At 44.2% G+C, this 14,603-nt stretch overlaps 2 protein-coding genes across 2 annotated transcripts; both read left to right on the forward strand.

The window, feature by feature from the left end:
- Positions 1 to 1,794: 1,794 nt before the first annotated feature.
- On the forward strand, positions 1,795 to 5,125 carry LOC124465334 (tripartite motif-containing protein 16-like). The gene is made up of 6 exons (XM_047017058.1): positions 1,795 to 2,430; positions 3,072 to 3,167; positions 3,466 to 3,699; positions 3,878 to 4,037; positions 4,398 to 4,457; positions 4,599 to 5,125. Exons 1-6 carry the CDS (start codon positions 1,831 to 1,833, stop codon positions 5,123 to 5,125), a joined length of 1,677 nt encoding a protein of 558 aa, XP_046873014.1. The 5' UTR covers positions 1,795 to 1,830.
- A 2,615-nt stretch (positions 5,126 to 7,740) lies between these two features.
- On the forward strand, positions 7,741 to 14,414 carry LOC124465330 (E3 ubiquitin-protein ligase TRIM16-like). The gene is made up of 8 exons (XM_047017053.1): positions 7,741 to 8,452; positions 9,612 to 9,707; positions 9,934 to 10,167; positions 10,415 to 10,574; positions 11,260 to 11,319; positions 11,613 to 11,672; positions 11,988 to 12,047; positions 13,531 to 14,414. Exons 1-8 carry the CDS (start codon positions 7,853 to 7,855, stop codon positions 14,058 to 14,060), a joined length of 1,800 nt encoding a protein of 599 aa, XP_046873009.1. The 5' UTR covers positions 7,741 to 7,852; the 3' UTR covers positions 14,061 to 14,414.
- Positions 14,415 to 14,603: the final 189 nt, after the last annotated feature.

A 14,603-nucleotide genomic window follows, 5' to 3' on the forward strand; every position in this document is an offset into this window, starting at 1 on the left:
ACAAAGTGTACCATGACCAGGGTGTGGACCCACCTGGTCATACCTATCATACTCTTTTCTCTTATCTCCGTCCCTCCTAAACTCCACCCTTTCAAAGAACCAGGAAATCTCTCCCCCCTCCCACAACAGTGGTTTTTCTGAAGAAATTAAACAAATCTCGGTAACACTTTAGAATAATGGTCCGTTGTTAACAAGTAGCTATGCAGGAAGTAATAGGTAGTTCTACATTAACACCGAATTTAATACTATTAACTAATATGGAACCAAGATTAACTAAGCAGTAAGTAATAGCTAATTTACAACAAAGGTAGTTCCTTGGTAGGTATTTAGTTATTACTAAATAAATGTATCCTTTTGAGAACTACTTGTGAACTATGACCAATTAAGAAAGAATAACCAATTAATTACTAATCACAAAAGTAACATGTCTAAAAAGTGAACAATTTGGTTGTTTTACTCATAACATGGTCATAACTTTTCAGAAGCTTGTGCCTCAAATGGGTCCTTTGTGGAAACCAGTTTATGAATATTATATTCCCCCAAATACGTTAACTACAGGTTGAGATTTTGCCTACTCTTACCAAAGGATGGACGAATGTTCTCTGTTTATTTCAAACTTAAACATGGCATAATACAATAATATTATGCCATGTTTAAGTTCGGCAAAATCTCAACCTGTAGTTAACGTATTTGGGGGAATATAATATTCATAAACTGGTTTCCACAAAGAACTAATTTCAGGCACAAGCTTTTGAAATGTTATGACCCTGTTAAGAGTTAAAAAAAAACAGTTGTTCACTTTGTAGACGTTTCTTTTGTGATTAGTAATTCATTGGTTATTCTTTCTTAATTGGTCATAGTTCACAAGTAGTTCTCAATGAGGATACATTTATTTAGTAATAATCAAATACCTACCAAGGAACTACCTTTGTACTAAATTCGCTATTACTTACTGCTTAGTTAATCTTGGTTCCATATTAGTTAATAGTATTAAATTCAGTGTTAATGTAGAACTACCTATTACTTCCTGCATAGCTACTCATTAACAACGGACCATTTTTCTAAAGTGTTACCCAAATCTCTCTTTCTCTCGCTCCCTCCCTCTTTCTCTCTCCACTTGTGTTTGTGTGAGAGAGAGCGACCGTCACTACCACTATAGCATGGCCCAGCAGGGAGTTGTGCTGGACCAGGACCAGTTCTGCTGTTCTATCTGTCTGGACCTCTTAAAGGATCCTGTCACCCTCCACTGTGGTCACAGCTACTGTAGCAGCTGTATCGAGGGCTACTGGGACCAGGATGAGCAGAAGGGAGTCTACAGCTGCCCCCAGTGCAGACAGAGCTTCACTCTGAGGCCTGCTCTGAAGGGGAACAACATGCTGGCTGAGGTGGTGGAGAAGCTGAAGGAGACAGGAGGAGCTTTGTTTGTGGTCTTTGTTTGGTCAAGTTTGCTTTATTGACCATTTCACCTTGCGCAGTACAATACAGACGAATACAAATAATAGAAGATCAATTGTTCCCTAGGTGTCAGATGACTCCGGTTAAGGGTATTAATCAGAAGGTTGCCGGTTTCATTCCAGGCTGTGGAATGACGTTGTGGTCTTGGGCAAGGCAACCTTGCCTCGGGGGGAATGTCCCTGTACGTACTGTATGTCGCTCTGGATAAGAGCTTCTACTAAATGACTACATGTTCCACCTAAACTCCACCTTTTGACAGAACCAGTTCATCACTCCCTCCTCCCACAAAAGTTGTTATTCTGAAGAAACCAAACCAATCTCTCGCTCTCTCGCTTTCTCTGTGTGACAGAGAGCGACCGTCACTACCACTCTAACATGGCCCAGCAGGGAGTTGTGCTGGACCAGGACCAGTTCTGCTGTTCTGTCTGTCTGGACCTCTTAAAGGATCCTGTCACCCTCGCCTGTGGTCACAGCTACTGTAGCAGCTGTATCGAGGGCTACTGGGACCAGGATGAGCAGAAGGGAGTCTACAGCTGCCCCCAGTGCAGACAGAGCTTCACTCTGAGGCCTACTCTGAAGAGGAACAACATGCTGGCTGAGGTGGTGGAGAAGCTGAATGAGACAGGAGGAGCCCAGGTCGCCCCCTCTGAGCTGACCAATCCAGCTGGGCCAGGAGAGGTGACCTGTGACCTCTGCACTGGGCCCAGGAAGCAGAGAGCCCTCAAGTCCTGTCTGGTGTGTATGGTGTCCTACTGCCAGACTCACCTCCAGCCCCACTACCAGGTTCCTGGGCTGAAGAAACACAAGCTGGTGGAAGCCACGTCTGGACTGCAGGAGATGATCTGCTCCAGTCATGACAAGCTGCTGGAGGTCTTCTGTCGGACAGACCAGCAGTGTATCTGCATGCTGTGTACCATGGAAGAACATAAAGGCCATGACACGGTGTCAGCCAAAGCTGAGAGGAAGGAGAAACAGGTAAGACCAGATCCATTCTTTGGTGACTGAGTGACTAACTTAAAATATGAAAGAAAGCGTAGAGAATAATAATAATAGATTTTATTTGTAACGCACTTTATATATAAAAAACAAATATGAAAGTGCTAGAGAATGAAAAATTGATGTTTATCATAAATGCAGATTAGAATACAAATAGAGACATACTGAATGCAGATGTATTTGCATGTGATGTGTGAACAGGTTATGAATGATGTAGAATAGAGAATGCTACAATATCAAGATAGATTATTGAGCGTATCACCTGGACTAGTTCAAACCCTACCATCACTCAACAGTAATGACACTGTTACTGATCTCATATGAGTCCAAAGTCTGAACTCTTGCTTGGTCTACGTAGAGCACTACAAATATTAAACAAGTGCAGAACGAGTTTTATAACCAAGCTAACTGGATATATGGTGTGAATTACCATCACAACTAAATAACCTGTACACAACTCCACCTTAACTCTAACCCCTACATGACTCTACTGGATATTTAGGTATTCAGCACCAGCTGTGTTCAGTGTTGGTGTTCAGTGTGTTCTGACAGAGGTCCTCTCCACCAGAGTCCTGTACTGTAACTCCTACTGTGTTGTTGTCATGTGTGTTGTTCTCCAGGACAAGCTGGTCCTGAGTCAGCAGGAAGTCCAGCAGAGAGTCCAGCAGAGAGAGAAGGAGCTGAAGGAGCTCCAACAGGCTGTGGAGTCTCTCAAGGTCAGCATCAGGATCTCCACTACTGGAGCTCTGCTACTGTGCTGGTAGGGATATTTCTCACCCAGGGATATTCATCAGTGTGTATTTCATTTTCCTAATGTCTACCTGTCTGTTTTCTGTCTGTCCCTATTTCTCTCTCTCTCTCTCTCTCTCTCTCTCTCTCTCTCTCTCTCTCTCTCTCTCGCTCTCTCTGTCTCTCTCTCTCTCTCTCTCTCTCTCTCTCTCTCTCTCTCTCTCTCTCTCTCTCTCTCTCTCTCTCTCTCTCTCTCTGTCTGTCCCTATCTCTCTCTCTTTCCAGGTCTCTGGCCAGGCAGCAGAGAAGGACATTGAGAGGATCTTCACTGAGCTGATCCGCTCCATTGAGAGAAGGCGCTCTGAGGTGAAGGATCTGAGCAGAGCCCAGCAGGGGGCAGCAGTGAGTCAGGCTAAAGGACTGCTGAAGAGACTGGAGCAGGAGATAGCTGAGCTGAGGAGGAGAGACGCTGAGCTGGAGAAGCTCTCACACACAGAGGATAACATCCACTTCCTCCAGGTAACTAGACTACCCTGGCAGCTCAGATCTGAAGCTACACTCACTGTCTGATCATCTATGTAAAATCTCTGCTCAACCCGTGTGTCTGTCCATCTGTCATTCTTCCATCTGTCTCTCTCCCCCTCTTTCTTTCTTTATCTATCTCTCCCCCCCCTCCCTCCTACCCCTCTCTCTCCAGAACTACCAGTCTCTCTCCAATACCAGTGTATCTTCAGATGGCCCCAGCATCTCTGTTCCTCCTCTTCAGTACTTCAAACATGTGACTGAGGTGGTCTCTGAGCTGAGAGACAAACTAGAGGAGCTGATCCAGAGAGAGTGGTCCAACATCTCCACCACAGGTGAGCTGGTTAAACACAGCAGGTCTGGAGGAACAGCACATTAAGCCCCATGGACCCAGATATCATGTCTGGCTTCATAAGTAGGACACAGTTATAACACACCAAGACACAAAGAATAGCAGTGAGACCTATAACATGAGCAAATGTTTGTACCAACTTGATAATAAAGACTATGTGTTTGTTGTACTCTATGTGTGTGTCTATGTATGTGTTTCTCTGTGTGCGTTTCTCTGTGTCTGTGTGTGTGTTTGTTTTTGTGTATATGTGTGTGTGCTTTTTGTGTGTCTCTGTGTCTGTGTGTGTGTGTGTATGTGCGGGGGGGGGGTTTACGTGTGTGTGCATATGTGTGTGTCTCTCCAGTCTCCACAATGGATGTGTTCCTGCCTCCAGAGCCCAAGACCAGAGCAGACCTCTTACCATGTGAGTCTCTGAAGTGTCCAGGTCTCTCTCCACTGACACGTGTTGAATGATGAATCTGACCCAGAACAACAGCAGCTTTAACATGGAGACTCATGAATGGACGTGTTATTAACTCTGATCTGGTCTCTGCTCTGCTCCCAGATTCCTGTCAGCTCACTCTGGACCCAAACACAACATATACACGCCTCTCTCTGTCTGAGGAGAACAGGAAGGTGACATATCTAATGCAGCAGCAACCATATCCTGTCCATCCAGAGAGGTTCACCGTGTACAGTCAGGTGCTCTGTAAAGAGGCTCTGTCTGGACGCTGTTACTGGGAGGTAGAGAGGAGAGGTGGCCGTGTTGAAACAGCAGTCTCATATAAAGACATCATCAGAACAGACGGTCACTCTGGCTTTGGTAACAGTGACAAATCCTGGAGGTTACGCTGCTCTAGTGGTGGTTACACGTTCAGACATAACAGAGTTGATGCTGCAGTATCAGGCCCTCAGTCCTCCAGAGTAGGAATGTACCTGGATCACAAGGCAGGTACTCTGTCCTTCTACAGTGTCGTCTCTGACACAGTGACCCTCCTCCACAGAGTCCAGACCACCTTCACCCAGCCACTCTACCCTGGGTTTGGGCTTGTTAACCATGGTGACAGTGCAGAAATTCTAAAGCTGTGGTAGAGGGTATTATAGAGGAGTGATACCATCATACCATCATACAGAACCCTGTTACTGGTTTAGTTGGTTTATAATTTTTGTTCTTTAGTTCTATAATTCCTGGTCTTTCACCTTCATGGTTGTTTATGATCATTTAGTCTTGGCTCTACTGGACAATAGAAATCACTGTCTACTTCCTGTCCTGCTACTCAGTAAATAGAGTTTTAACTAATGATGTGTTGTAATGTTTGGGTGCTTGTGATAATCACTATTGAGATGGACGTGTTTATAACTGCTGTTGTTTAAGTGATCGGTTCACAATTGTCTCTCTGCTACTTTGAACTCCTGCTGGTTATAATGGATGTAAACAGCTGAATAAAGACATGTGAAGCTGAAAGACATCTCTCATTATTCATACTATATAAAAAGGATTTGTGCTCATGACTCACTTCTATAATTGTTTGTCTTTCTCCAGTTCTTCCTTCTATCCCTCTTTTAGTGTCCCCTTCTAGGGGGGTCGTTAGATCCTTTAACACATTTATCACACATATATCTGCTGTGCCCTAGTAAAATCTAAAGTTTAAGTTTTTTAAATGTACTTAATTAGTCAGTGCATTCATTTTGATTGACAATCCCCCAAAAAAATCAACACAGTGTCCCAATCAACGCTTGTAAAAGTGTTAAACCGAAAACACAAACCTATATGCACGCAGAATTCCATGTCAACACGCTCTTTTAAGCTTGCCAAATAGCCACTACAGCACGGACACACAAGTCCGGGGGGGTAATTCCAGAAAGCAGGTTATGAAACATAACCAGGTAAGTTAGCCCACCAACAATGTTGCTACAACGCTGGGTGTCAGTTAACTTACCCGGGTATGTCACATAACCTGCTTTCTGGAATACCCCCAAGGTGTCGGACTCGGCACACAAGTCAGAATTGAGGTAGGCTAATAACACATTACAAAACTAAAGATAGTTTCTAAATGAGAGGCCTACCGATCATCTTATTTTGACTGAAACATAAAAACAATATTACATGAAGTAAAAAAAACAGTATTTGCTCTCAAATGAATGCGAAAAAAATGTGCCCGCTTCCATTAGCTATTGATGAATCCCTGCCAAAGCTGATATCAAACTTGCGTCCCTGAACTGTTGTGAACTGTAACGGGAGTTTCTATAGCCTATAGTTGTGCATTGTGCGCAGCAAGCTTGAAAGATAGAAAGGGATATGAATTAGGGCCCTGTGCCCCAGTAGAGTTTAATGTGTACCAACGCCTCTGGTCCCCTCCCTCCCTCTCCTCCTCCCCCTCTCTCCAACTCACCCACTCTCTCTGTTCTTCTCTCCCTCTTTCAATGCAATGCTGCACATTCACCACTAGAGGGCAGTGCAACCGAGACAAGAAGGTCTTGCGCAATCCCAATCACAGGCAATTTGCCATTTCTGGACAGAGTGGAATAATGTGATCAAGGTACTGGGTGGTATTTGTACACCTTCACTATGACGTGGTACCACTCATCTCTGACCACGTTCACCCTGTAGTTCAGAGTGAACCCTGTCTAAACCCTTGACCTCTTGACCTTCACGTTGACTCTCACAGAAACCTGGACCAACACATCAACAGGAAACCAACATGGAGCGTTCAGCTCGAAAATGTCTGTTCAACGGAGGCTCCACTTCCTTGGAGGGCTGAGGGTTTTTGGTGTCGACCAGAAAGTGCTGCTCCTTTTAGAGAGCATGCTGCAGTTTACCATCTCGCCTGGTTAAGTCTACATTTTAAAACCCAGATAACCTGGCCAACACAGAGAGCCATGCAAATCCTGGGACTCAGGCAGCTTCCCACACTGCAGGAAACAATCATCAGACCCTAAACATGATCTCAGACCTTAATGATGATTACAGCTGTGTGGAGTGAAAAGTAGTGTGCAGTTGGTGAGTTGATGGCAGTCAGTGCTTGGTGTGTGTGTGTGTGTGTGTGTGTGTGTGTGTGTGGAGGACAGGGGAGACAGGAGGGGAGGAGGAGAAGGGGGAGACAGGGTAAGATGGAGGGAGGAGGAGAAGGGTTGTGGTTGTTCGTTATGTGTCTGGAGTGAAGGAGGTGAACGAGGAAGGCAGTAGGCACTGAGAGAAATACTGAAATGGAGACAGACTGAAACAGTTACTTGATCTCACAATGTCCTTATGTCACAACAATTTTCTCTTTTTTTCTCATAACAAGGAAATAGATATACACGTAAACACATACACACACTATACAATGCTGCTCCTGATCCTAGTCAGTTGCAGCCAATAAAGAGAGAGAGGGAGAGAGAGATATATACAGTGACACAGAGAAATTACAGACAGACAGAAAAAGAGAGAGAGAAAGAGAGGGATAGAGTTTCTGTGTGAGGGAGGAGGAGTTAACACTTCCTGTTTCTAACTAGCCTGTCTTCTCTCCACATTGAACCCAAACACTCTCAGTCCTCTCTCTGTCTGAGGAGGTGAAGAAATACACGTGTCTCTCTTTCTCCAGTATCTCTCATACTTTATTTTTTCTGTCATTTACTCTCTCTCTCTTTCTCTCTCTCTCTCTCTCTCTTATCTCGGTTCCTCCGAAACTCCACCCTCTGACAGAACCAGGAAATCACTCCCTCCTCCCACAACAGTTTTTTTTCTGAAGAAACGAAACTAATCTCTCTTTCTCTCGCTCCCTCTCTCTCTCCATTTGTGTTTTTCTGTGAGAGAGCGACCGTCACTACCACTCCAGCATGGCCCAGCAGGGAGTTGTGCTGGACCAGGACCAGTTCTGCTGTTCCATCTGTCTGGACCTCTTAAAGGATCCTGTCACCCTCGCCTGTGGTCACAGCTACTGTAGCAGCTGTATCGAGGGCTGCTGGGACCAGGATGAGCAGAAGGGAGTTTACAACTGCCCTCAGTGCAGACAGAGCTTCACTCTGAGGCCTGCTCTGAAGAGGAACTACATGCTGGCTGAGGTGGTGGAGAAGCTGAAGGAGACAGGAGGAGCCCAGGCCGCCCCCTCTGAGCTGACCAGTCCAGCTGGGCCAGGAGAGGTGACCTGTGACCTCTGCACTGGGCCCAGGAAGCAGAGAGCCCTCAAGTCCTGTCTGGTGTGTATGGTGTCCTACTGCCAGACTCACCTCCAGCCCCACTACCAGGTTCCTGTCCTGAAGAAACACAAGCTGGTGGAAGCCACGTCTGGACTGCAGGAGATGATCTGCTCCAGTCATGACAAGCTGCTGGAGGTCTTCTGTCGGACAGACCAGCAGTGTATCTGCATGCTGTGTACCATGGAAGAACATAAAGGACATGACACATTGTCAGTCAAAGCTGAGAGAGATGAGAAACAGGTAAGACCAGAAGGATTCGTCATAAATGTGTTTCAAGATAGGCGTTTTTACATTTCATTTACATTTAGCATACGCTCTTATCCAGAGCGACTTACAGTAAGTACAGGGACATTCCCCCCAAGGCAAGTAGGGTGAAGTGCCTTGCCCAAAGTCATTTGGCACGGCGGAAAATCGATCCGGCAACCTTCTGATTACTAGCCTTACTCCCTCAACGCTCAGCCATCTTTTTATATGATTAAGATTAAATATGCAAAGAAATTGTAAAGTTTTAATTGATGTATGAAACAGGTTATTAATAATAATACAAGAATAATGTGAGAATATTAAAAAAAGCTTTAATTCTTTATCAACGTAGGTTATTGAATGTATAAGGATTGGACTGAAAATCGTAAATCGAGTCCAAAGTCTGAACTCCTGTTTGGTCTACTTATCAAACTATAAAATGTCAACAAGCGCTGACTCATGTCAGGAAAAGTAGGAAGAGTTTACTGCCTCCACTCCACCAAAGTCCCGAGGCCTGTTCTATAAAGAGAGTTTACCGAATAAACCAGCATAAGTCAGTTAGTCGGACTAATTTCTAGTTCATTCGGTTCCATATAGCCAGCTCAACGTAATTTGAATTTAGTGACTATGGCAATTTATGCTTCGAAACTAGCGTGGTCCGGGGCAGGCTAACTGTCAGGCTTAGACCGTGTTGTTGCTTAACCAGACATTCCTGTAATTCGGTCCGTTGTGGCAACACTGCCGAATATCTATAAACTAAAGCCGGAGCAAGAACAAGTTTTGCTGAGTTTTGTTGGTGGCCATGATGTTGTGGCCCCCCCCCCCCACGGGGTTCAGAAACAGTTTGTTTTTCCAGCTACGGCTGCTTAAGAATAGGGTGCATGCGCAATTAGCTTGACTAGGCTACTTTTTCTAAATTTTGCTTGACTTCTCAAATTGGACTCAAATTAGTAGGATTGCGTGCGCTAAAATTGGCCTTTAGCCCCGTTGACTTGTTAAGCTAATTCAGGTCAGGTTTGGGACTTTCAGTCAAGCTTTTTTGAGTGGCCTTTATGGACTCATGTCAGGAAAAGCAGGAAGAGTTTACTGCATCCACTCCACCAGAGTCCTGTACTGTAACTCCTGCTGTGTTGTTGTCATGTGTGTTGTTCTCCAGGACAAGCTGGTCCTGATTCAGCAGGAAGTCCAGCAGAGAGTCCAGCAGAGACAGAAGGAGCTGAAGGAGCTCCAACAGGCTGTGGAGTCTCTCAAGGTCAGCATCACACTGGGAGACACCTGGATAGGTCAGGTGGACCCACTACATTCAGGAAGACTGCTGTCACTGGAGGGATATCTTGATGTATTTATATCTCTCTGTCTCTCTCTCTTTCTCTGCTCTCTCTCTGCTCTCTCTCTGCTCTCTCTCTCTCTCTCTCTCTCTCTCTCTCTCTCTCTCTCTCTCTCTCTCTCTCTCTCTCTCTCTCTCTCCGTCTCTCCAGCTCTCTGGCCAGGCAGCAGAGCAGGACATTGAGAGGATCTTCACTGAGCTGATCTGCTCCATTGAGAGAAGGCGCTCTGAGGTGAAGGATCTGATCAGAGCCCAGCAGGGGGCAGCTGTGAGTCAGGCTGAAGGACTGCTGGAGAGACTGGAGCAGGAGATAGCTGAGCTGAGGAGGAGAGACGCTGAGCTGGAGAAGCTCTCACACACAGAGGACAACATCCACTTCCTCCAGGTAACTAGACTACCCTGGCAGCTCAGATCTGAAGCTACGCTCACTGTTTGATCATCTATTTAGGATCTCTGCTTAACTTGTCTGTCCATCTGTCCATTCATCCATCTCTCTCTTTCTCTTTCCTTCTCATATATCACTGTCACTCTCCATTTCCATCTCTGTCTCTCTTTCTCTACTCTATCACTCCTCCTTTTCTCTCCCCTCTCTCTCTATTTCCCCCTGCCCCCCTCCTTTTCTCTCTCCTCAGAAGTACCAGTCTCTCTCCAGTACCAGTGTATCTTCAGATGTCCCCAGCATCTCTGTTCCTCCTCTTCAGTACTTCAAACATGTGACTGAGGTGGTCTCTGAGCTGAGAGACAAACTAGAGGAGCTGATCCAGAGAGAGTGGTCTGAGATCTCCACCACAGGTGATTTGGTCAACCCTTAGCCGAGTGAGTTATTTTCCCGAAACGGTAGCTAGCTAGCTTTAGTTAGCTTCTGGGCTCAGTTACCTTGCATACTAGTTGCAATGCTACTACCATGTTAGTGTTACTTGTTAGCCTTCTAATTTGCATATACTGAACATACTAAAGCGTTTGTTGCATAGTTCGGAAAATGTGAAATGCGAATGTTCGAATCACATATTTGTGACGTCACTCCTTAAAACACAGCAGGTCTAGAAAAACAGCTTGTTAAGCCTCATCTATTCTAACAGTGCTTATAAAGTTCCTTGTTGAAAACCTTTCTGACGCAATAACTATACTGTGTGTCATAACTATGACACAGTCATACACACAGATACAGCATTCAAGCAAAAGTAATACAACCTATCAAGTAAGGACATGTTTGTACCAACCTGGCTTTGATAATGAAGAGTATGTGTTTATGGTACTGTGTGTGTTTCTATCTCTCTGTGTGTTTGTCTGTGTGTGTGCTTGTTGTGTGTCTATGTATCTGTGGGGGGTTGGTGTGTGTGTGTGTCTGCATGCATGCATGTCTATGCTTGTATGTGTGTGTGTTTGTGTATATGTGTCTGTGCTTGTTGTGTGTGTCTATGTCTGTGTGTGTGTATGGGGGGGGTACGTGTGTGTGCATATGTGTGTGTGTCTCCAGTCTCCACAGTGGATGTGTTACTGCCTCCAGAGCCCAGGACCAGAGCAGACCTCTTAAAGGGTGAGTCTGTGTCTTAAAGTGTTTCCACTGAGCAGTTATGTAAAAACATCAATACACACCAAGACAAAAACATAGAACTAAATCAATGGCTTTGCTTTGATAATGATGATTACGTCTTTGTGTATGTATTTTTGTATGTGTTTCTCTATGTGTGTGTTTCTCTATGTGTGTGTTTCTGTGTGTGTGCTTGTTGTGTGTCTATCTGTGGGGGGTTGGTGTGTGTGTGTCTGTATGCACGTCTATGCGTGTGTGTGTTTGTAAGCATGTGTATACTTGTGTGTGTGTGTCTCCAGTCTCCACAGTGGATGTGTTACTGCCTCCAGAGCCCAAGACCAAAGCAGAGCTTTTAAAAGGTGAGTCTCTGTGTCTTAAAGTGTTTCCACTGAGCAGTTATGTACAAACATCACAACAAAACACAACAAACACACACAACACACAAAGACCTAAATTAATGTCTTTGCTTTGATAATGATGATTAAGTCTTTGTGTATGTATTACTGTGTGTGTGGGTGTGTATGTTTGTGTGAATGTGTGTGGCATGTCTGTTTGTTGTTACGTCTTTGTGTATGTTTTTTTGTGTCTGTCTGCACGTGTGTCTGTGTTTGTGTGGATTTTTTATACATGTATGTGTGTGTGTCTGTGCTTTTTGACTGTTGGCGTGTCTCCAGTCTCCAGAGTGGATGTGTTCCTGCATCCAGAGCCCAAGACCAGAGCAGACCTTTTACGATGTGAGTCTCTGAAGTGTCCTGGGGGGTGTTCCATTAAGGTGGTTTATTCTAGTTCTAGCTATGTAACCAAGGTAACCAACTTATACCTCGGAACAAGGCTGCTCCGTGTCAGGCTAAAAGTCGAGCTAAACTAAGATGTGTTGCAAATAATCTCAAACAGGCAGAAACACAATTTCAAAACACAGTTCCTTCGAGTAAATTCCTGTGCGCAAAGCACTTTATTCGGAGTGCAGACAATTTACGTGTTTACTTCATCTTCAAAGAATGCATTACTTTAAAGGGGCAATTGACTGTTTTTTTGGGGGTATTTCACACTGTTCCTTAAGGTCTCCGAATAGGGTATGTAACATTGGTTGGGTTGAAAATGGCCCGGGTGCTGTTCTATGCCCTCTTACAGATCGTCTGAAATGTGGGAAAAAACACTAGCTTTTCTCCTTTTATGGTATGCTCATTAATATTTAGATAAGCTGCGCGCTGATTGGTTGGTTATCAACGAGTGAAGCTGGGAGCAAAAACGCAACACGGCCAACAGCAGCACTCGCTGAAACACTGAAGTTGGAGACTTGAAATAAAAACGCGCAAATAAATCTATTGTGTCTACACAACACTGTTTTCAACAGATTGACTATATAACATTTGAAATGATAACATTACTTGTTTCCACTTCTGTTGTTGAAGCAAACTGGATTGACTTAGGTGGGTAGAACATTAGGCTACAGCTTAGCAACCAAACGTTGTTGCAATCGTGATTCTACTCGGCTTCAGTTAGCTAGCTAGGCTAGCTCTAGATATCTTGCTGTAAAATAACATGACAAAGATCTGGACAAACATGCATCGTGAATTGTAGATTTTCATTACACAGGTTATTTATTTGAATGAAACACAGTCAGGAACATGAATCATAATCAATCAATTATTACACATTCTATGCTCTTGCATTAACTAGCAAGCTAAACTTGTTTACATGCCTACAGTCTAGGTGTTACTAGTAACAGTTACTAGCAATGCTAATGTATCCTGTATCTAAAACCTGCCTTTCTCCAGTTCTTTCAAATAGATTATCTAGACAGGCGTTAGCAATAAGCCAGACTGCAGTTCGTATTCTGGCTATTTTTCGGAAGCAACACCCCTCTGCTGCTTTACGCTTTACTTTTTGCAACAAAACTCCTCTTTTCAACAATGGCCTGATTTGGGCTGCACAGTCTAAGCTTATTGAGGTATAGCTTGAATTAGCGTTGCCTGTTAGTGGAACGGAACGTTAGTGGAACGGCTTGAGGCTTAAGTCTAAGTTGACGTTTACCCAAGTGAGACTTATTTGTGTGAGCGCGACTTGCGTTAGCGACGTTGATGGAACACCCCTCAGGTCTCTCTCCAGTGACACGTGTTGAATGATTAATCTGATCCAGAACAACAGCAGTTTTAACATGGAGACACATGAATGGACGTGTTATTAACTCTGATCTGGTCTCTGCTCTGCTCCCAGATTCCTGTCAGCTCACACTGGACTCAGACACAGCACATACACAACTCTCTCTGTCTGAGGAGAACAGGAAGGTGACATATACAAACAAGCCGCAGTTTGACTTCTTTGAATGTTCAGAGAGGTTCACCACATACAGTCAGGTGCTGTGTAGAGAGGCTCTGTCTGGATGCTGTTACTGGGAGGTGGACATTAAAGGTCGCAGTGCTGACATTGTAGTCTCATATGAAAACATAAGCAGAAAAGGCAAGAAATCTTGCTTTGGTTACAACAACAAGTCCTGGAGTTTAGAGTGCTCTAGTGATGGTTACACATTCACTCATAAAAGTCTTGAGACTGCAGTATCAGGCCCTCGGTCCTCCAGAGTAGGAGTGTACCTGGATTACAAGGCAGGTACTCTGTCCTTCTACAGTGTCGTCTCTGACACAGTGACCCTCCTCCACAGAGTCCAGACCACCTTCACCCAGCCACTCTGTCCTGGGATTTATCTTGATAACAGTAATACCAGTGCAGAGATTATGGAGCTATATTAGAATGATACTTACATACCATCATACAAAACCCTGTTATTTTTTTAGTTGGTTTATAATCTGTGTTTGTGTTCTATAATTGCTCTTTCAACCTGTTTATTTTACAAAATAATTTAGTCTTGGCTCTACTGGACAATAGAAATCACTGTCTACATTTTGTTCTGTTATTCAGTAAATAGAGTTTTAACTAATATGTTCCAATGTTTGGGTACATTGGCCACTTACTATTGAGATGGAGTGTTTATGAGTACTGTTGTTTAAGTGATCAATTCATAGTTGTCTCTCTGCTACTTTGAACTCCTGCTGGTGGTTGTAATGGACCTGAACAGCTGAATAAAGACATGTGAAGCTGAAAAACATCTCTCATTATTTACACTGTAGAAGAAGGATTTGTGTTTCTGACTCCTATTCATCTACAGCCTCTCTCCTTGTCTCCATCCCTCCCTTTCTCTCCTGTTCTCCTTTTCTCACTCTCTTTCTTTATTCCTCTCCTCTCTTCATCACTCCTTCGTTCTCTCTCAATGCAATGTTGCACATTCACCACCA

This window comes from Hypomesus transpacificus, unplaced genomic scaffold, assembly GCF_021917145.1.
Source record: "Hypomesus transpacificus isolate Combined female unplaced genomic scaffold, fHypTra1 scaffold_473, whole genome shotgun sequence".
In the NCBI taxonomy this organism is placed as follows: Eukaryota; Metazoa; Chordata; class Actinopteri; order Osmeriformes; family Osmeridae; genus Hypomesus; species Hypomesus transpacificus.

Excerpts from the sequence above, each read along its gene's own strand:
- LOC124465330 (XM_047017053.1), top strand. The coding sequence starts at position 7,853 with ATGGCCCAGCAGGGAGTTGTGCTGGACCAGGACCAGTTCTGCTGTTCC. Across the intron at positions 11,320-11,612 it reads CAGAGCAGACCTCTTAAAGG|TCTCCACAGTGGATGTGTTA; the intron begins GTGAGTCTGTGT and ends GTGTGTCTCCAG. Across the intron at positions 12,048-13,530 it reads CAGAGCAGACCTTTTACGAT|ATTCCTGTCAGCTCACACTG; the intron begins GTGAGTCTCTGA and ends CTCTGCTCCCAG.
- LOC124465334 (XM_047017058.1), top strand. The coding sequence starts at position 1,831 with ATGGCCCAGCAGGGAGTTGTGCTGGACCAGGACCAGTTCTGCTGTTCT. Across the intron at positions 2,431-3,071 it reads CTGAGAGGAAGGAGAAACAG|GACAAGCTGGTCCTGAGTCA; the intron begins GTAAGACCAGAT and ends GTTGTTCTCCAG. Across the intron at positions 4,458-4,598 it reads CAGAGCAGACCTCTTACCAT|ATTCCTGTCAGCTCACTCTG; the intron begins GTGAGTCTCTGA and ends CTCTGCTCCCAG.